The following is a 22,468-nucleotide window of genomic DNA, read 5'->3' on the forward strand; positions in this document are numbered from 1 at the left end:
TAATATATATATATATATATATATATATATATATATAATATTGTAATATAGTTAAATAATATCTGAGAAAATATTATAAATATGTCTTTATACATAATATATAGCTGGCGCTGCCTTTATATTTTAGGAAGGTCCTTCACAAAGGGATTGGGTTAAAGCATTTAGCTTGTTTCTACTGATTTTGTTTTGATGTCTGTGGCATTATCATAATATCAGAAAGTATGTCAGAGCTGTGGCCCAGTGTGTAATGCTCATGACACACACTTGGAGATGGGTTTCAATCAAGCGGCAACCTTCCGGTCTCTCTTGTGAAACCAACACGGAAGTGACTAAAACTGCAATTCATCGACTGGCCGCTCACAGCTGCAGAAGAGACGCATTATGAAACATAACTCAGTTCAACTGATCTGACTTCGAAACTTTCAAAAGCATTTTCGTGTTTCGTTTAGCCCCAGACCTTAAGGACAAATGTTACATTTGGTTTCACTGAATAGACTCGAGCCAAAAAAAAATAATGAATTCAGTGGGCTGCTCAGGCTATTAGCTGAGGTGATGGTTTTATATTTCTGAGTTGGCTGACATTTACATTCACAAAGAGACACTTTCACAGTGTCATCTGCTCTGCCAGAACATTGAAACAGAGCGAGTATGTTTGTGTGTGCACTTCAGTGTAGGTTTGGTCTTATTAAAATTGCCTTGAGTCCTTGCCACTAGCACCTGCATGTGCATTATAACGTTGATTTCAAATAAATTTAGTTTTTAGTTTTTTTTTTTAATGTGGACAAACCATATAGAATTTATCAGTTATTGGCCATAAAATAAAATAAAGATTAGTTATAGTCGATGAACATCAAACTGAGAGGATAAAAACATTTTACTATTTTAAAATTAATTTAACTCACAATTTTTCTGATATTTTCCTAGAATAAGTTTGGTAAAAACAACTCCAAATATTATATCTGGGCCATAACCCTCTTTTTCTTTCTTTCAGAACCCTCTAGGAACCCTCTAAATGGAGATGCCATATTTCAAGAATAATTTTTGGGTAAGTCTGTCACATTTCTTATGCGATGGGGTTTTTAATGTTTCAGCTTTGTAGCAGTACAGTAAGAGCAAATGTTTACTCAGTGAATGTTTGGTACAGTTGCCTTGTAAGCAGTTTGGGATTCATATGCTGACTGTTTTAGTCGCATCATTGAAAGTATGAAGGAGGGATGGAGTGAGGATAGAACAAAGAGAGTAAAAAGTGAGAGAACAAAAGCAGAGGGCCAGGGCTTTGTCAGCTTTCCCATGAGGACAGCCGTGCTCTGCTCTTTCAGCAAACCTGGCAAGGCTATTTCAGGTGCGTCCTACTTTAATACCCAGCCTGCTCTCAAAGAACGAGGGAGAAGAGAGGGGGAAATCAAGGCAGAACGTTGAGGAACCACTGCTACTGAATACAGGCCACATTATAAGAGTACTTCCTACCAGTCGTCCATATGTTAAAGGAATTTACAACATCTGTGCCATCAGATTAGTTTTAGAGATACTTTTGTTGTAATGTGGCATTTTTGCCTGCCTCTAAACATCACTTGAAAGTAAACGGCATACCGTGATCCTGTTTAAATAAGAGTGCTCCGATCCGGATTTTTGGAGCTGATCACCAATCGTCGATCACAGGAAGCAGTATCTGCCAATATGATCACCGATCTTTTTGAAGCCTTCTTTGTATCATGTAGAATTATTTATAGTGATGCTCCAATCAGGATTTTTACAGACATTCATTCAGGGCTGAATTTCATTTTTGAAAATGGGGGGAATTGCTCTCTTAGGTGACTCTTGTGGGGGTATTTTTTAATTTGAGGGGTGGAGGCAGGGGGCTTTTTTACTTTTTTATTTTTTGTTGACATTTTTCAAAAATATATAATTATCTCACCTAAATGTTTGATCATGCAGTGCATTTTGTTGTTACAATGGGGCAGTTGCTGCACAATAGCTTACACGCAGCACAGGCCTGATTTCGTGAGCTGGATGTGAGGCTGCCTTATGTGTGTGCACTTTGAGTGTGCATAAGCGCACCATCTCTAGAAGAGCGCGCAAGTGCTGAATGGTTTAAACACTGGCCAGACTTAAAAAGAAATGCAAATTCTAAACTTTAGTGACGATGCAACACTGCCTCGATTGTGCAAATGACAATTCCTGTGTCAACTGTGCAGCATGCAGCTCGTTTATAGTGTAGACGCGATGTGATGATTTAAAGCCATTTGCACATTTTGAGAGGGAAAGAGAGAGCGCACGAGGTGATTCACTAACGCTGTTCACGATTCACTGCACGTTGTCAGTTTGAGATCGGCCTTTATAGAGACCGCCGATCAAACTTCCCAAAGTGATTATCAACCGATAGCGATCGGTATCTGATCAGTCGGAGCACCCCTGTGTTTAATCTGAACAGCCCTTCTTTCATTTGTTGTCTTGACTGAGGTTTTATTTTTGAGTTCCTCTACTGTGTTCTTCTGTGTGGTTGCAGCCTTTGGTCTACTGACCGGTTTCAGCAAGGTCATTTAGTTGTCTGGCTTTGTGTTTTTATTTTTTTGCTATGATGTTTCTAGGTGGTTATTCTGGTGATCTGGATGGTTGTTAGGGTGATCATAAAATTACAGAAGTAAAATGCATTTAAAACACTAATTCTCATGTTGACTGAAAAGAAATTCATTGTCATTCTAATATGTGTCTGTGTGTTTGCATATAATGTGATCATAATTGTGTGTGTTCGTCTGTTGTGTGTGTTCATCCTTCTCTGATGGTTTCTGCAGCAATGAATAAAAACACCGGTGTGAAATGACTGAGACGACACATTTGGGTAATTACTGAAAAAGCATGATTAATTAAGTCTCCGAGAGGGAATTCGCAATCGCAGTGATTAAGCACATTCCTTATTTAGCTCGTGCGTCTTCATCCTTACAACTATCTTAAATCTGTTTCTTCCTCAGATGGAAAACAGAGCATTCAGCAGGCCGTCAGATGTTTGTCGCACAACAGAGAGCTCATTTAGCAGCCTAATCAGTTCATTTTGTTTCATTCTGTTTCAGTTTTTTGAGGTAGGATGCGGATTATCTCAGTCTCACAAAGTGTTTGTGGCTTTGGAGCTTTGGAAGATGAGAGTTTGGTCTAGAAAATTGTTTAAAGCATGACCGTAGCTCAGGACTCTACAGAGCGTGTATTTTCTTGCCTTTGCCTGTAAAAATGACTTTGACCACAGACCACACCAGTGCGAGTGAAATATGCCGCCCAATCAGACCTCATGAACTTATATAGTAGTACCATCCAACATTAGACATAAATTAAATTTCATACTGAGATATTGTGTTCAGTTTTATATATTTTTTAAATATTCATTTATGCATTGACCACATTTTTATAATTAAGGTTTATTGTGAAATTGATGTATAGTGCATTAATATTAATTGAGTCATTAATTTGGTCATCACGTTGCTTAGTAACCTTCCAGGAGTGTTCAGTCATGTAACTTAATATAATTAAGTATTTGAAAATAAGGTTCAGGAATATCTATTATTCAAAATTATTCATAATAAATATTCATGAGCCATTCTTTTATAATAGTATTCTAATAGTAGAATTTGTTACTTAATTAGCACACACTTAGTGTCTTTCTTTCAATATATTATGGCTACTGCGCGATTTGTAATTCGTCCCCATTCATTAGGTCATGATCCATCAGTTTCCACTGTCATATTGTGACTGCGGGTGGGCTTTGCTTGTGCATGAAAGCAACCATCTACAACATGTAGCAAGCACTAATTTAATTTTAAACAATCTATTTTTCAGTCTCGTGAGAGAATTCCTCAAGTCAGTGTCTAGTCCTGTCTCCATCTCCAATGGACCACACGATGAGCATGATGTACTTTAAGTCAGTCAGTGTTTTCCCTCTTTCTCACCTAAGAGCAAATGCAGTTATTCATTATATTCAGAGGTGACAGGTCTGGGCCATGTGTGTGTGTGTTTGTGTGTTTTAATGTGCAGTCAGCAGTATTTTAAGTCTTTTAACACTACAGCACCTCTGCATGGAGTTCTGGGAAATGAGCGAACAATCAAATATAATCAAATAACACTAAAATTCTCATCATGATGCAAATGATGATGAAAAAAAAGGAAAAGGAATTCACTGAGAATTATTTTGATTCGGTACTGAAAAGTTTGATTTGATTTTGATTTGATTCAGTTTAGATTCATTTGATCATATTGCAATTCTAATGTAATTTTTTTTTTTTTTTTACATGTTCTTACATAGAGAAAGAAATTCTCTCTCTGGTAATGTGTTCATTTCTGCATGGCAGTATTTCATACTGACCGCTTCAAACCGCTAATCAGTTTTAAATATTCATTCATTAAATATCCAGCTCATAATATATCCAGTCCATAATATCCAGTCATTTGTTTCAGGAATCGGATGGAGAGTGCTGTACATACAAGTTTTCACACAGCCAAAATAGTCATGGAGTACTGTAAAAGAACAAGAACAATGTTTTAGGGCATTTAGCATTCATTTAAGCTTGATTGTGAGTATCGAACAAGACTGTCTGTGTTTCTTATAGTTTAAAACTCCATTTTCATTTTGTGTACACCCTATTCAAAATTAAAATCACACAATCCTGCTGCTTCTTGGAGCCCCGGTGAACTCATGGACCTGCACTGACAGTAGTATGTGAAAAGGTTTTTGGAGGGACTACAGTGAACATGGTGTTCTGTTCTGTCGCTTGTCGTTTGTGTGCGTTTAGTGGGCCTCACATGATTGCCTCACTTCCCTGAGCAGAATGGTACTGGAACGCCCTGCAATCATCCAGTTACAGCTTCCATGTGACACGGCTAAGTCATCAAACGCCATATTAGTCCTTACATGCTGCTAAAGTCATCATCCCTGCTTGTGTGTTTACAGCACGGGGTAATTAAAATCAAGTGAGACTGGTTATGTTCTGCAGACTAACACAGGTTGTCATTGTGAGGTGGTTCTTAGAAGAAGCTACTGTTGGAAGTTCAGCCTCATGCTCAGACTGACTTTTAACAGAGAAGCCCATTGACAAGGCATGATGGGAAAGTTAGAAGTTAAAATAATTACTGAAAACATTTAAAAACCCTTTTCAGAATAGCTCTCGACATTTGGTGAAATTGTTTTCTCCGAAAAATAAATTTCACAATTCATTAAAAAGAAACGACAAGTAACGCAATGAATTAAACATGACATTTTTAAGTTGAACAACAAATTTTCTTTAAAATAGTAGTTTTATTTCCAACTTTGAAAAATAATTTTCATATTGCACATTACCGATAGATAGCCAACTCGCTAAATATTTCAATAGAAAGCTAAAAACTTTTACTTTTGCTTTACATAGTTTTACTTTAGCTTTTAGCTAGCAAATGACTTTTCTGAAATATTTTATGCTTTCTTTTATTATTTATTAGTTGTAATTTCTAGCTTTTGTTATGCATTTTATGTATGATCATTTTGTCTTTTTTACCATTATAAAGTGGGTTTCATCTGTAATCGTATGTTACATTCAATTTGTTTTTTTTTATTTGTTTTCATGTGAAGTACTTTGTGCTTACTGTAATGCTTTTTATTGTAAAGTACTTAATTCTTGTGTGAAAGGAGTTATAAGAATAAAGTTTATTATTATTATTTTCTCAAACATATGAGACTCCCATCTAGTCACAGATTAGTTAATAGGGTTTTTTAAAACATATTAATATTATTTTTATATAAATAAAATTTAGAATTTTAATGTTTTAAATAAAATGTTATAATTTCAAAGTTGTGCACTTTCTGAAGAAAATGTAAGTTTTGCCAGGGTGGCTGGGTGGTGTTGCTAGGTTGTTAGAATGATCTGGATGATTGCTAAGGTAATCTGGGTGAATCGGTTGTGATCAGATAATTATGTTGCTGAGATTCTGAAAAAACTACACAGGATGAAACACAAGCACCAAAGATGTCCATCTGTGTGTAGACTAGCTTTTCACCCTTCACAAGTGCCACTTCCTGAGAGGAGAGGTCAAACTGAATTTTTTAACAGCCTTGGGTCTTGTTTTTAACAAGAAGGAATACTTCAGCCTCTCTCTATCACCGACACACACGTATGCCTGTCACCTTATGGAATGAGCCGTCATATGTGTCCCACTCTCTTACAGTTACCAGGGGAACCCTGTCGCTTTAGCAACCGCTATCTTGGTAGGAGACACGTTAATACCGAGTGTATTGGAGTTTGTCTTTCAACACCTGCAGCCCTGTTTAATGTCTTTGCCTTCCCTGTCTGTCATGCTCTCTTCAAACACAAAGCGTCCTCTGTGTCCTTAGATAAGGTGAATGGCAGATACTGCTGTATACTTTGCAAATGAACTTCAGGGAATGAAGCTATGAAAGAACAGAAATACTCTGGGTGTCAGCGATGGCCTATCATTCCATTTGCTTTCAGCACCCGAATTCTGACTGAAGTGTCAGGGGAAAAGATTGTTGGTTTACTTGCCAGATACTTGTTTACCATCACATGCATATAAAAAGAGAGAGAGAGATGTGAGAGAAAGGGGCAGAGGAGAGTGAAAGAAGGAGAGAGAGCTTTAAAAGGGGTGCTGTTGTACCTGTGCTGTGTGGGCAGAGCAGAGAGAATCATGGGATATCAACTTTCCAAAGGGGTCAGGTTTCAACAAGCATACTGGCCACAACAATCATCAGCTGTTGTTTGTCTTTTTCTTTTTTAAAGATTGAAATGACATGTTGGTTGCAATTGGTTCACTTAGTTTTTGTTGTTTTGTAACCTCAGTTCTTCAAACAGCACATTTCTGTAATCATGTACAAAATAAAGAACTGAAATTGAACACCAGAAGTGTTCATGGGTAAATGATACCCTAGTCTAGATCTGACTATAGTGCCACAGGAACTTCATAGAGTGCAGGAGTGAACCCACTTTTTCAGCTGCCTGATTTTCACATTTTATAAACCATGCACAACATTGCAACATTTGATTCAAATCAAAAGTATTTGATTACTTGATTTGGTTCAGCTGTTTTTTGGAACTTCACCACACCATAGAATTGTAGCACCTCTGTCATTGGCTAAAATCGATTCTGATAACCTCTACTTTCCCCTGTGGAACACAGAAGCTTGACCTTTGACCTAGTTTTATGTATGATCTGAATTTTGTATTTTAACTTGAAGCTGCAATTTTTTGTGATCTGAATATTTACAGCTAATTTCACCTCAGAGAACATCATAAAATCTGCTGTTTAAAAACACAAATGTATAAAATATGCCACCAAATATGCCACCATTGTTAAAGGTTATGTCTAAAATTCAAATGTACAAAATTCTCATTCATTTTCTAATTTCATAAATAACCAGCTGTTGACTTGTAGCTCACAAGTTTTTCACTTTCTCAATGACATGCATCTAAAAAGATTCAAATTAGACCTAAGTGAAAAGTATTTAGGAGAGGGCTGAACTGCACAAATCAACATCACTTGTCTTCATCAGCGATACTCATACTTGACATCAATATTTGTGCAACACTTCTGACTTTTCCAGTAGAATGTTAGAAGCAGCTTTTGATTTGGTATATGTTCTGGCTCTTCCAGATTCTATCCTTGGATAGTAGGAATTTTGTTAATTTTTCTTTTACCTGGGAAGTTCTTTCTATGGTGTGGAGGTATTTATGGCCAGTGACTGCCCTGGTTCTGTCATCTCTTTCTGTCTCTCCTTTGTTGACAGTTTTCTGTTTGCTCAAAGAAAGGGGGCTATTTTTATACTTGCTAACTTTGACCGCAGGATGTGCCGTTGCTTTGTTCCAAAGGTTATCATCTGAGGATCTCCCTACTGGGCTTTGGCCTTTGAGGGAAATCTGTGTGTGTTGTTCTCCTTGCTCACGTGGCATGTCTTGTATACACTTCTGTGATATTGTTTTGTTGTTATTTTCACTGTACTACACTGCACTGTGATTTTGAGACATCTTCAAAGAGAAGTGAAGTTAGTGATGTTACAAAGAATTAGTGTGTGTTTGAACCAGTTTTTTGGACCTCAATCAGCTTCACGAAAGCTCGTTTATATAGCATAAACTGAGAAATTACAAATTACAAATGCTGACGTTCTGTAGAGGCACATACTGTATTTTGTGCCTGCTGTAATCAACGGCCCACAGTCAGCAGTCCAATCTTCCAAGTTCCGCTTGCTATTTTTATTTTAACACTTATTTGTTTCTGATGATTAATCATTTTTACACACACTGCAGGAATGTACCTTATGTTGGTGTTTTTCTTTGTTCACAGGGAGAGAAGAATGCAGGTTTCGACATTCTCTACCACAACATGAAGCATGGACAGATCGCCACCAAAGAGTTGGCTGAGTTTGTGCGTGAGAGGTGAGGTGTTGTTTTGGGAGGAGTCGTCATGGTGATGGGGAAGAGGGGTGAGATGGTGTAACTGGTACTGTCAGGAATGTGACGTGAAATTTGTTTTCTACTCCTTCTCTACTCCTCACTTCTTGTGTTTCTAACTCTGCAGTAGCAGGTGTGTTTTTAAAGTGAAATGATAAGTGGAATGTTCGTGTTAGGATGTTTCAATAATGTTATGCTGCATTATACTGTAACTTGTTACTGTAACGTTAAGTCTTATTTGATTTTAATGCTATGTAATACTGTTACATTTATTATTGTCTTATTTGATCTTACTTCATCTTATCATTTAATGTTACATGACATTCTGTACTTTATTGTTACTATAATGTTATGTCTTATCTACATTATTATTATTATTCTACATTATGGTTTTGTGATGTTTTGTCTTATTTGTCTTGTTTTGTCTTATTATGTTATTGTGATGTTTTGTCTTATTTGATCATATTATTTAATTTTACATTACATTTTCCTTTGCTATATTATATTGTCAGTGTAATGCTTTGTCTTATATCTTATTGAATAATGTTGCATTACTTTATCTAAATATTTTGTCTTATATGATCATTTTCTCTCTTATATAATGTTACATTACGTTATGTTATGTTACATTGTTATGTGACATTGCAATGTTACGTTATTGCAGTGTTTTGTCTTATTTGATCATATTACATTGTATCATATTATATTATAGTACAAACGAAACATAGCATAGTATAATGTAATGTGATAACTGATATCATTGATTCTTATTGTATTTCATCTTTTTTTGATCAAATTTTTATTTTTATTTTTTACATTTTTTGCTCTGTGGTTGATTTCTCCACACTACAGTTCTGTTTTTCAGCGCACAGCACTGAAGTGTCAAAACTACTAACTACACACTAACCTGAGAGCAGCAGAGCAGTCAACAAAGTGTTCACTGTCCACTCATGCACATGTCTACAAATGCAAGGCAGCTCAGCAGTCAGAAAATGCTGTACATGCAGCATATAAAACAGATCTTCATTTTACCGTTCCACTGACAGCATATGTGGGATGTGTTAGCATTCCTTTTGGTCTGTAGTAGACATTTGAGTTGGAGCTAATAGCAATAATTAAAATGAAATCTCCAAAATGACTCTCTCATTCTGCAGAGAGAACAGAGACTATTTACAGCTCCGCCAAGCCTCCTGCCAACTTTCATAGTCTCTTCAATCCGTTATAATGGAGCTGGATGCAGGCACTCTCAGTCATGGACTGGAGGATTAAATTGTTGTTGTTTTTTTATGTTAGAAATCTGTCCAGGAAAGCCCTGGAGGAGAGTGCTGAGAAATTGAGAGAGACAAATAGGTCCCTGATAAAAGCATAGCTTGTGCAATAAATTGCATAAATCAATTTTCAAAGGCCATTTTGCATCCACTCATTGTGCCTCAAAGTGGCTGTGCTCCTTGAAGAATCTGACTTGACTTTCCATTGTGCTGTCCCAACAGAAAGCAACATTTCACTTATAAGAATCAAATAAGATGTTTTCTAAGAGATAAGGCCAACAATATAGTTTGACGGACTGGGATGATAATGACAACATCCTTTTTCCCATGAGCAGACTCTGAAGTCAGAACAAAAAAGCTTGGCTTATCGGAGAAGCAGATCACATAGTGGTTGATAAGAAATATTTGGTCTTTTCAGCTTTGGCCGTGACACTTTGGAAAACTACTGTGTGTTTTCTCACACTTTTTGAGTGGTTTTTGTCCTGATGGTTGCTTTTAAAGTCACTCATGGTTTCCCTTACAAAAACGTACCATGTACGAAACCATACAAATGTAGTGTGTGCACCATTACAAATATATACGCCTAGCAACTTTCATCGAAGAACTGTTTGTGACCTTTGAGACATTAATGTTGGTGCTAAATCACTTTCATGTGAAAGTATATTTGCTTTTGTGTTTGTAAGCGAATCTATTACCGGCTGACACTCTGTGTGTGTTTGTGTTTGCATATAAGGGTGGCCATCGAGGAGACTTACTCGAAATCCATGAGCAAACTGGCCAAGATTGCTAGCAATGGAAGCCCTCTCGGGTGAGTAACATTATTCCTGTAGTTATGAGATTAGGATTTTGACATTTTACAGGCACTATTGACCAGAGTAGGTAACAGTTTTGGACTTTAAGGTATCATGTGTTGAAAATCGCTATTACCATCTGATTTTGTCATCTAGAGAGGAACAAAACATTAAAAAGTTTACTCTTGAAAAGTTTGGCCTACTGCTGCCTTACAGATACTTATCAGCAGGGAGATTCAGGAGGATTGTATGTGTGTATTTTTGTGTACAAGTATGTGCGGTTGTGTGTAATTGGTCAAAAAGTCGTTGCTATGGTTAGCTCTTTCCTCTGCTCTCTTCACCTCACTTCCTGTCTGCATGTGCAAGTTCTCACAAAACAAGCACACAGTGCTTTAACACTGTAAAAACAGACTTTGCAGTGATGCAAAGTGGGTATAGAGCCAAACTCGTTAAATAATTAAGAGCACAAATACAAAGCTAAGAGAAATGTATCTTTTTTCATATGAACTTTGTTTTTGGGTGTCTTGGGGAGTCAGGAGAAGTAGACTTACGAAGGCAAGGAAGCCTGTTGTTTTTCTAATACTGCTGTGCTATAAGAACTCCGAGCGGCTTACGCACTCCCATACATCAGCATCTAACCACCTGCTTTGCTCCCCAGCACGTTCGCCCCTATGTGGGACGTGTTTCGCGTGTCCTCGGACAAACTGGCCCTCTGCCACCTGGAGCTCATGAGGAAGATGAATGACCTTATCCGTGACATCAACAAGTACAGCGAGGAGCAGGTCAAAATTCACCGCAAGGTAAATGAAGGGCTTTTAGCCTGATAGAATTTATGTGCATGTCTCTGATCATTTCCGATCCCCTACAGCATTTCAGAATGAGTGCATTGGGTTCTAAATTTGTGCTTAATATCTGTTGCTTATTTAAATATGTTGTGTCTTATGTAGACGAAAGAGGAAGTGATCGGGACTTTGGAGTCAGTGCAGTCTCTTCAGGTGCAGAACACCCACCTGCAGAAGGCCAGAGAACGCTATCACAGCAAGTGTGTAGAGCTGGAGAGACTGCACAAAGAAGGAATGCCTCAGAAAGAGCTGGAAAAGGTGTTTGTGTTTGAGAGAGAAGACTTAAAAGTCCAAAAATGTCAATTCTGTCATCATTTACACACCCTCATGTCATTGTAAACCTCAAAAAGGACACAAAAGCACCATAGAAGTAACATGAAAGTAGTCTATGCGATTTTAAGTTATTTACAGATAAAATGACCAGTTTGACTTGGGAACTGGATCAGTCTGATTTGTGAACCACATCAGCTGATTCATTAAAACTGATTCAAAAGAGCAGTTTGTTAACGAAGCAGCTGTCACTACCTTTCTCTTGAATGCGCCATAGACGCAGGCCGATGTTTTTTCAGAATAATGATGCTCGAAAGAATAGAAAAAATTCTTCAAAAAGTATCCTTTTATGTTCCACTAAGGAAAGAAAGTCATACTAGTTTGGAATGACATGAGGGCAGCTCTTTTGGTTGAACTAATCCTTTAAGATAGTAGCCTTCATCCTGTTTTTGTCATCTTAAAAAAATAAAGGCTAAATTTCTAACTTTCTTATATATATATATATATACACACACACATATATTGATCTGTCTCTTTCTCTTTTCTCAGGCTGAGCTGAAATCTAAGAAGGCAGCTGGGTCTTTTGCAGGGTCTATTGAGAAGTTTAACCGTACTGGAAGAGACTTTGAACAGAAAATGAGTGAATCAGCACAGGTTGATGATTTTTCAGGATTTTTTCCAGCCCTGCTAAGGGCATAAGCACATACCACAGTCGCATGTGTGAAACATTTTTAAAGCAGGGTTTAGCTCACTAGTTCTCATAATCTAGACCTTCAGAGCAAAATTTACAGTATTTCAATGAGCTCAATAAAGCAGTGTAAAGTTACCATGGCTACAAGGGCCATTAAAGCAGTCTGTTTGACAAAATGATTACATGCCTAGTCTATTTCTGCCTGGTGTCGACCTGCAAGTATGAATAATTTGAGAGCAAAGAAAGGATGAATCAGTAAAATGTAAGAGTCCTGAAATCACTCTCTGAGAGCAACGGAGTCGTGGTATCCCTCAATTAGGGCATCAGCAATAATCTTTCAATTATAGAGGCTGACCACTATTAAATGCCAGGGCCAGTTCTATTTAAACTCAGCAAGTTTAAATATAAGGTCCTGATTTACAGAGATCCCAAATAAAAGTTGCAAATATGCTTGTACAGCCTAATAAAATGCTTTTCAGCTCCATCTGTTGAATTGTCATCAATGTCAGACAAAAAAAATCCTTATTTTGCACATGTATTATTCACACATGTACTCAGTTTTCTGTTGTTCCTAATTACAAATAGGATTATCTAAACAGTCCTAAAAAGTACAAAATATCATTTAAAAATAAAACTATAACACATAGAAGGTAAAATATTAAAACAACTTTCAGAAGATTTTTGGCTCGATTTTGCTTAAAACATTTTTCATTAATATCAGACGGTAATGACTAAAAGTAGGCAGTGAAGTTATATAATTATTTTATAAAATAGATGTATGTTTTACAACTTAACTGTCTTTAAAAGATATATCAGATCTGTTTTTCTTTTATTTCTTTAAAGCAATAAGAAGGTTGAGGCCATATTATATTGTAAATATTCACAATATATACACTTCTGTTCAAAAGTTTGAGAAAATTATGCTTTTATTAAGCAAGGATGCATAAAATTGAGAAAAATAAATACTTTTACATTGTTACCAAAAATGTCTGGTAAATAAATGTATTTTTTTTTTATTGTTATTAATATTTTACTGTGTTTTTGATTAAATAAATGCAGCCTTGGTGAGCCTAAGAGAAACATTTTTTTAAAGTCTTACCAACACCAAACGTTTAAACAGTAGTGTAAGTCAGTAGAGGTCAGTAGCTTCTCTTTACATTTGTCCTTCTACATCTGCAGAAATTTCAGGACATTGAGGAGGCTCATTTACGTCAGATGAAACTACTGATCAAAGCGTATTCACACTCCATTGAAGACACACACGTACAGGTTGGGCAGGTACGGCTCACTCTGGAGATTTTATCTACTCCTATATTCTGTTTGCATACTGTAGTTGTTCAGATGAATTACCCCGTGGCTCAGAGTTGTTCTGGTCAATGTGGTCCTCATGAACCTCCTTCAGGTCCATGAGGAATTTAAGCAGAACGTGGAGAACATTGGCATTGAGAACCTCATTCAGAAGTTTACAGACCAGAAGGGAACAGGGAAGGAGAGACCGGGTGAGTCACAGAAAGATAAAACAATTTCCCCAGAAATTGCATTTCTGTTTTATTGGATAGCAATGCATTGAAAATCATTCTTCTGCAAAATACAAGGTTTTATAATTTGTCATATAGTGAATTACAAATGTACCGCTCAGCTCCAAACCTTCCTTAAACTACTGTGTGTGTGTGTGTGCATAAGGTCCAGTAGGGTTCGAGGAATATCTGTCCCCACTAGTGTCTGAGAACAGTAAAAAGAGTCGTGCTAAAGCCTTCAGGATCCCTGGACTGGGAAAGAAAGACAAGGAACCGGATTCAACGTGAGTCATGCATTCATATGAAACGCAACACATTTAATGTTCTAGATCAGGCCTGTAATAGACTTTGAGAGCATTCATAGTTAGTTTTTCAGTGACCAATTCTTCTTATTTACTGTATGGCTTTTCATACCTCTTCTGTTTTTGTCCTCTAGAGATTCAGCTGTGGCAGATGCGCTTGTGAGTTCACATAACACACACACACACACACACACTCTTTGCTGAATTGTTTTTACACAGAGAACAGGTGATTGTGTGTGTGTGTGTGTGGTTACTGGTCTTGTATCATCAGCTGTTCTTGATTAAACTTCTGTGACACTTTTTAGACCGTCTAAAAAAGTCTCATCTCAAACCAGTTGTTAGTTTACTAACACACATATATACATAGACCATAGATGCTATATTAGTGAGAACATCTTAAAGACAGAGATGTTTTTATGTTTTATTTATTGGAATATAATTTATACCAAAATTGTTAATTGCATGTTTTCTTATGAACAATTTCATTTTTCACAAATTTGGGAGGACAAATTTGTCCTTTAAAATAGCTAAGTAAACCCTCCTCCAGAAGTAAACAGACACATACTGTACACAGAATGCAGACTCTTTTTCTACACAGACTTCTGTGTGTATATGCTATGCAAGAGAGAGTGACATGTTTGGCAAGGTCTGGTTACCTCATTAAGCTATATTTAACCTTGGCAATACTCAGGGTGTTTAATGAATGTTTGATATAGCCCACTGACTGCCAAAATCCTTCATAAACACACATGTGTTACGGGCTGTTATGCAAGACGTCAGACCACTACTAACTCTCTTAAAACATCGGCACTGTTTTCATATGAGCCATGGCAACAGCATTAGCGTGTTTATGAGTGAAAGTCAGACCACATCCATGTTACAGACCTCCAAAGAATCATCACTCTGTCACCTTATGTCCTGTGCCTTTTAAATGTTGTTTCTTATTGTGAGCTTGTGCTGTCTGTTTGTGCTTGTGTGTAGAACTCACCCCTCAAAGTGGACAACGAGGGCTTTGTGATACGTGCAGATGTCAACCAGAATGATATCCTTCAGAATAAGCCATCAGGAGTGGATGTAGTGAGAGTATACAGTGTGTGTGTATGTGCATAACTGTGCATAACTATAGGCAGACAGTGGGGCTGATATAACTAGTAAACATGCTTCAGTTCATTTCATAACATTTCATTACAGTTTGACTTGAAGAAATTGATATGAAATTCAAAATATCTTAGTATTCAGTTTGTCTCTCTTCTGCTGACAGCAGAACTCAAGCTTCATTACCTCCACAAGTTTGTGTAAATCCTGATAATCATGTGATCCAGCATGATTTGAGAATCATCAAAAGAGCATCTTGTAATGCAATGGAGGCAAAAACATCTGTCAAGTCAAGTCACCTTTATTTATATAGCACTTTTAACAATACAGATTGTGTCAAAGCAACTGTACAGCATTAATTAGGAAAATATTGTGTCAATAATGCAAAATGATAATAGTAAACACAACATTTTCAGTTAAAGGCAGTTCATCATTGAATTCAGTGATGTCATCATCCAGCTCAGTTCAGTTTAAATAGTGTCTGTGCAATCAAGTTGACGATATCGCTGGAAATGAAGTGTCCCCAACTAAGCAAGCCAGTGGCGAGGCAACAGCGGCAAGGAACCAAAACTCCATCGGTGACAGAATGGAGAAAAAAACCTTGGGAGAAACCAGGCTCAGTCGGGGGGCCAGTTCTCCTCTGACCAGACGAAACCAGCAGTTCAATTCCAGGCTGCAGCAATGTCACATTGTGCAGAGGACTCAACTGGTTCCTGTGGTCTTGTCCCGGTCCCTTATCTGTACAAAAGTCACTAGTCTGCTTATTTGATGAATGACCTAGAAATAGAATCTTAAGTATTTTTTATTTATTTTATGTCATAACATTTTATTTTAAACAAAAAAATTATAAAGCTTTCTGAAATCCTAAAGTTTAATTTCAGGTTTAAATTAGATGTTAAATCCCTGATTTCCAACTTGGCCTTGGGCTTTTGGACCCTATTGTAGATATTTGAGGATTGGGAAGTATATTCTCAGCACTACAACAAATAATTTTACCAAAACTTATTTTCTTATTCTCAGACCTCATCTATGTGGTCTAAAACAGAGGGAGAGGAGAGGGATTTAATTGCCTTCTTTGTTTGTTTTTTATTGTTATTTTCTGCAATACTGTCTTCACACACCATCAAAAATATCACATACAGATAGAAAGGAAGTTATTGTCAGGAAGTGTGGTTTGATAAGGCAGGATGTGAAATAGAGACACTTGTATTGTCTGATAATGGACAGTGATGGATTTGCCCAATAACAATTTCTCCCCAAATACCCTGTGACAAAGATCTGTTGTCAATCTTAGGTTCCTGAAAATTGAAGTTCGTCATGAGGGGTGTTTAAGGATTTGAAACTCAGTAGCGTCCCTAAATAGGATGGTTATTTTTGCACCTCACCACAGTTTGTAGACTATTCAGAACAGCTGTGTTTGTGTGAATGTTTGCACTCATGTCTATTTGTGGTCGTGTGTGTTTTCTTTGTACCTGTGTGCGAGTACATATGTATCCTGCATCGTGTCTGGATTTGCTCCTTAACTGCATTGCTCTCTACGTTGTGCTGCTGAGGAGAAGGAGGGAAATTTTTACTCCAGCGACTCGGATTTCGATGATGATGAACCCAAGAAGTTTCACATCCAGATCCGACCGGTTGCCAGCAGTAACCGTAGCAACTCAGCAGCCAATGAACTGGAGTTGAAGGCCACAGTGGGGGCGTTGACCCTGCCTCCTAACAGAGCGGTAAGAGGGGGGGACTTAATAGCTTAAGTAAGACTGAGGGCAGGTGGTTTTAAGAGATTTATTTTACAGCTATATATATATATAAAGCTGTTTTATTCTACATGATGAGATCAAAAGACTAGTCAAATAACACTTACAACTTCCACAAGTCAGTTTGCACAGGATTTTAGTAGTTCGCCTGCAAACAAAGTCATGTTTACAAGGTGCCAGACTGCTAAAATTAGCTCTTTTGAGCAAAAACAAAAAAACAGACAAAAGTTGTGGTTTTTAGTGTAATCAAATCTTTGAAAAATAGTGTTTCTTGTCTAGAGTATCTATGTCTAGTTTATTCAGAAAATCCACACATAGTACATTAAAACAAAATGATTAATGTGCAAGAGAATAAAGTCCATGACTGCTGTCATATTGGTTGGTTAGGAAAATAAAGAAGATACAGAAGATATTGCGCGAAGTTTGTGCATCTTTACATTTTACTCTCTCTTTTTAAAGATGTCATTAAAAAATATTGTGCACAACATTGGTTAAAATTGTACTTGTACCTCCTCTCATTCATCCCATTGTGAAGGTGTCAGTAAAGAAGCAGCTCTCACGTAAGTTAACTTGTATTCCCCTCTATATCTCAGATTATATTATGTATGTGTAAGTGTGAATATTTTTCATGTGTCCCATTCCTCTGTTACAGGAAACTCCAGTTCAGCAGGTCGATCTGAAGGAGAAGGGGAAAGTGTTCCCCAGAAAGGTCTGTCACACTCCGCAGACGTCCTCTTCTGTACTCATTCAGCTAGAGTTACATCGTAGATCATTAATTTTTCAGTGCTCATGCATTGTACCTGCGACTAATTTCAACAAGCCATCTCAAATGGCCACAGTCACACACACAAAATGTCCCACCTCCTCCTCTGTCCACATTATTAGATGTCATTATCCCACAAACACAGCTCCATTTGACACCTTAATCACAGCAATCTGCCATCCAGCTGACCTGGGATCAGTGTCATAACTGCACTGTCATTATTGCCTTATACTGACAGCCTGATCTCAGTCTCAGAATGAACTCTGTTTTTGTATTGTGGGTTTTGGCAATAATAGCAAAAGTGAAACAATATGGTGTGTGTATGTGGCTCACTATTACTCAAACCTGCTTAATTGCAGACATTAGTCACATAGATTAATGCTACTATTTTGATAGTTCATGGTTTGAATCATTTTTGATGAAAAATGTATATAGTTTTTATCCGGTAATATTATACTGTGCTATTATATGCTGTACGTTATGTATTATGGGTGTGTTATAATGGTTAAACGTCTAGGCTGGTTACCATCACTATCACTATTGTGGCCATGAGAAAGGCATTTAACCTAATGTTTCTTCAGGGAGAATCCCTATAGTAAGTGTACTGTAAGCCACTTTGGATAAAAGCATCTGCTAAATGACCCCTTACTTTATTATTGTATGGTATTGTTATATTGCACAGTAGAGTAATGTTTTTTTGTTTTTTTTTTTACAGATGGAGAACAGGAGGGTCTGCGCAGATCCACATCCAGCCCAGATCACAGCAGGTACAAAAAGATTTTCCATACAGTATAATAACTGAACACTTTAACATCCAAAAATGCAGATTTAAAGGTGAAGTATGTAGTTTTTGTGGCATAAATGCTAAATGCTGACTGTTGGTCTCACCCCAAACCCACACCATTGGTTGAGCAAGAAGTTAACATGTTAAGACAAACTGAACAAAAATGCAGTTTAATAAATAAATACAAATTCAAAATTTAATTGATTAAAATTTCAATTGAATTGAATACTATTGCAAATTATTTAATTTAAATATATTTTTATTAGCTTATTATAAGTATATAGATTATAATATTTTAAAGGTTATTTATGTTATTTAGATGTACAATCATCTTTATTAGGTTATTTATATAATTTGGATTATAAACACTACCATTCAAAAGTTTGCAGTCAGTAATGTTTTCAATGTTTTTGAAAGAAGATTCTGCTCACCAAAGCTGCATTTATTTGATCAAAAGTACAGTAAAACAGTAATATTGTGAAATATCATTACAATTTAAAATAACTCTTTTATATTTTAATATATTTAAAAATATTCCTGTGATAGCAAAACTGAAGTTTCAGCAGCCATTATTCCAGTCTTCAGTGTCACATGATCCTTCAGAAATTATTCAAATATGCTGATTTGCTCCTCAGTAACATTTCTGATTATTTTAATGCTGAAAACAGCTTCATTTTTTTGAGGAAACTTTTTTTTTCATGATTTTCTTATGAATATACATGCACCCTCTCAGACATGACCTTGATTATGCTGATTTAGTGCTCAAGAAACATTTTTTTTATAATCAGTGTTGAACACTTTTGCTGATTTATGTATTAATGTATTTGTGGAAACCACGAACCAGTGCTTCCTTGCTCAATAAAGGAATTAATTTCTTTTAAAGAAAAATAATTTACAGACCCCAAACTTTTAACACTAGTGTGGATTTAAATGATTATTATATATATTTAAATAATTATTGTTTCTATTATTTCTGTTATTAATCCTGCATTTTAATGGCTTTAGTTTCTCCTACATTCACTTCTTCACCCGTTCAGTTTCCTTCCTCTCATCTCTGCAGGCTGAGTTCCACAGCATCCGGTTCGGACGCTCTGTTTGGACCTCCTCTGGAGTCGGCCTTTAAATCCCACAGCTTTGCTGGCAGAGAACAGCTCCAGAAGGCCTTTGCTGCATCTGAATGTAAACCTCCAGCAGCACACCACCCCCAACCACATTACCGTGATAGATGAGAATCGACTGGACGAGTTATTCTCTTAGAGCATTTTAGAAATCTGAGAATTAAAAGCTTTAAACTAGCCAAATGTGTGCCAAAGTGTGCATTACCATATTCTAAGAATTAATTGACGCGCTTTGTCAGAACTGCTTGTGTAGGCATTAAAGCATGAATTATTCAATTATGGACCAAAGTGGAATGTGAATTATGTTTCTGCAGTCAGCCTTTTCCTCATCAGTCTGTTGCTTTTTAAAGAAATTTCTATACTGATCAGTAATAGACTTTTCTTCATGTTTGACAGATGCAGCCTTCTCTTCTGATTCATCCTCTCCTGAGAATGTGGAGGATTCCGGACTGGATTCGCCATCCCATCAGCCCCTTGGGGCTTCCCCAGAGCCCACCGGTTGGGCAGCCTGGCCATCCACTCAGTCTCAATCTAAAGACTCTGTAAACTTGAACCGATCCTGTGACCCCTTCCTCACAGCGTTCAGTGATCCCTCACTTGGTCGATCTCCTCTTCCACAGGATGACCCCACAAAAGCCTGGCCTTCCAATCTACGTTCTCCACGGGCCCCACCCGACGTCGAGCCCACCACCTTCAGCTTCCCGGCCTTCTCCCACAGCCTGCCGTCTTCAGAACTGGAGCCCTCTGTGTGGAGCTGTAAACACATTCCTCCAGAAGACCCCTTCTTGGATGCTTTTGAACGCTCTGCCCTCAAAGACAACCTGCCTCCACCTGATGCCTGGGCCCCGCCTCCCCCTCGGCCCACCAGGGACGGCAGGGGCATGGAAGGCCGCACTGATCCCTTTTCTATCTCTCTGAATGACACTAAAACCCTCCCTCCCCCATCCTCCTCCCGCAAAGACCGAGACAGAAAAAGAGAACGTAGCATCCCACCTCCAGAGTCCCCAGATGATCCTTTCGCTATTACTATGATCGGTAGTCCAACGCACCAATCGTCGCTGGCGGCGCAGACGGCTGCACAAGGCAGAGCCAGTAGTAATAGACCGACGCCCAGTCCTAACCCCGCCCCCAGTTCTCAGCCGAAGAAAGAGCTGATGCACTGGAACTCAGTGCATAACCCTTTTAGTGAAGGCACTACAAATAACATTGTCACACAAGAGTCCACCAGAAAACAGAGATCTTTTCACGACGAGCCTCGCAGGAATGGACCACCGCTCACACGGCATTCTGGGCCACAGGAGGACCTCTGCTTCTCTACAGACAAGGACCAGAATTTCCTGGATATTAACACACATCCAGGTATTATAGACTAGTGTATGACTAATATGGTGTTTTAATGACGGATGCAGATACTGATATTTAGAGAGCAGAGTGCATGATATAATGCCAATACACAACGGCCCTAAAATATGTAAAGACAATTAACCCTCACTTAAAAATGGCATTTATTATAAAGAAATGCAGCACAAGCATATCTTTCAAGCAAAACATTTCTCAAAAAGAAGCTTGTTAGGTTTCAAATTCTAAATGAATAAATATCTTACTCAAAATAGAGACAAAAACATTTTCTGGTTGTCAGTCATTAGAGAAACATAGTCATAGTTAATATGATGAAAAATCCCGGTGGTTGCTCTGCTAGGACACCTAGATAATTGCCAAATATCTAACAAATGTGTTGTTTGCAGATGCCACTTAATTTGATATTTTACATCTAATGCAATGATATTCATTTGCCCAAAAGTGTCTAATTATTTTTTGGATCCACTGTTTAATGATGACAAAAAACAAACATGTACACTGCCGCTGAAAAGTTAGGTTGGATCTCTATAAATGTTTTACAATTATGTTTCCTGTGCTTACCCAGGCTGCATTTATTTGACCAAAAAGACTATAAAAACAGTAATATTGTGAAATATTTTTACAATTAAAAATGAATTTTTCATATATTTTCAAATCTTTTATTCCTCTGGTGGCAAAGCTGAATTTTCAGCAGCCGTTACTCCAGTCTTCAGTGTCACATAATCCTTCAGAAATCATGCTAATATGCTGATTTGGTGCTCACATTTAACATTTAAACGTTTATTATTATTATTATTAATGTTTTAAACAGTTGTGCTGCTTAATATTTTTGTGGAAACCGCAATAAATAAATCAGTAATCACTTTAATTTATTTAGTATTGATTTCTTTTAAAAAAAATCTTACTGACCCCCAAACATTTCAGTGGAAGTGAATTTGTTTTAACAATGTTAACTCAAAATCCACACACACACACATTTGACGCGTGAACAAGTCATTCAGAGCAATTGAAGGATTTGTTTCCATCTCAGAAATACAAGTATTTATGAATCAGACATTTCTGCTTTTCTCATGAATAAGGCAAATGTCATGATTTTCAGTGAATTTTCTAAAGTCTTGGAAAATAGCATACAAGTCATATAGAGTAGGGTTGTGACGGTGAGGAAATTTTCCCACCGGATAATCGACGTGTGACAACACCGGTAATACCGGTATCACCGTGGGGGCGGGGCGTTCCCTCTTTTCCTTGCTTTCCTTCGCTTTTAAATAGCTTATAAAAGCGGCATGCGCATTTTACTTTCACTTTGAAATAGCGGCAATTCGGTGTAAAGCAATTGTTCGTTTTTAGTTCGTTTGAATTTTCCCTCTTTTCCTCGCTTTCCGTCGCTTTTAAATAGCTTAAAAGCACCGTCTGCATTTTACTTTCACTTTTGAATTAGCGGCAGTTCGGCGTCAATTGCTTGAATGCAACAGCAAAATACAACGTCAAACTCACTTTAGC

General features: G+C 37.3%; 1 protein-coding gene across 1 annotated transcript in view; it reads left to right on the forward strand.

Moving 5' to 3' along the window:
- LOC107695209 (F-BAR domain only protein 1-like) overlaps positions 1-22,468 on the forward strand; it is a 36,306-nt gene that overhangs the window by 8,564 nt on the left and 5,274 nt on the right. The window contains exons 3-19 of the mRNA XM_016495027.1: positions 992-1,045; positions 8,308-8,399; positions 10,416-10,490; positions 11,132-11,273; positions 11,421-11,573; positions 12,135-12,239; positions 13,456-13,554; positions 13,679-13,775; positions 13,960-14,077; positions 14,230-14,254; positions 15,077-15,137; positions 16,730-16,914; positions 17,480-17,504; positions 17,597-17,653; positions 18,423-18,474; positions 19,552-19,670; positions 20,006-20,968. Of these exons, the coding sequence (XP_016350513.1) occupies positions 1,013-1,045; positions 8,308-8,399; positions 10,416-10,490; positions 11,132-11,273; positions 11,421-11,573; positions 12,135-12,239; positions 13,456-13,554; positions 13,679-13,775; positions 13,960-14,077; positions 14,230-14,254; positions 15,077-15,137; positions 16,730-16,914; positions 17,480-17,504; positions 17,597-17,653; positions 18,423-18,474; positions 19,552-19,670; positions 20,006-20,968 (2,401 nt within the window). The 5' untranslated portion in view covers positions 992-1,012. The remainder of the gene's footprint in view (positions 1-991; positions 1,046-8,307; positions 8,400-10,415; positions 10,491-11,131; positions 11,274-11,420; positions 11,574-12,134; positions 12,240-13,455; positions 13,555-13,678; positions 13,776-13,959; positions 14,078-14,229; positions 14,255-15,076; positions 15,138-16,729; positions 16,915-17,479; positions 17,505-17,596; positions 17,654-18,422; positions 18,475-19,551; positions 19,671-20,005; positions 20,969-22,468) is intronic.

Source organism: Sinocyclocheilus anshuiensis, unplaced genomic scaffold (genome assembly GCF_001515605.1).
Source record: "Sinocyclocheilus anshuiensis isolate Anshui unplaced genomic scaffold, SAMN03320099.WGS_v1.1 scaffold122, whole genome shotgun sequence".
In the NCBI taxonomy this organism is placed as follows: Eukaryota; Metazoa; Chordata; class Actinopteri; order Cypriniformes; family Cyprinidae; genus Sinocyclocheilus; species Sinocyclocheilus anshuiensis.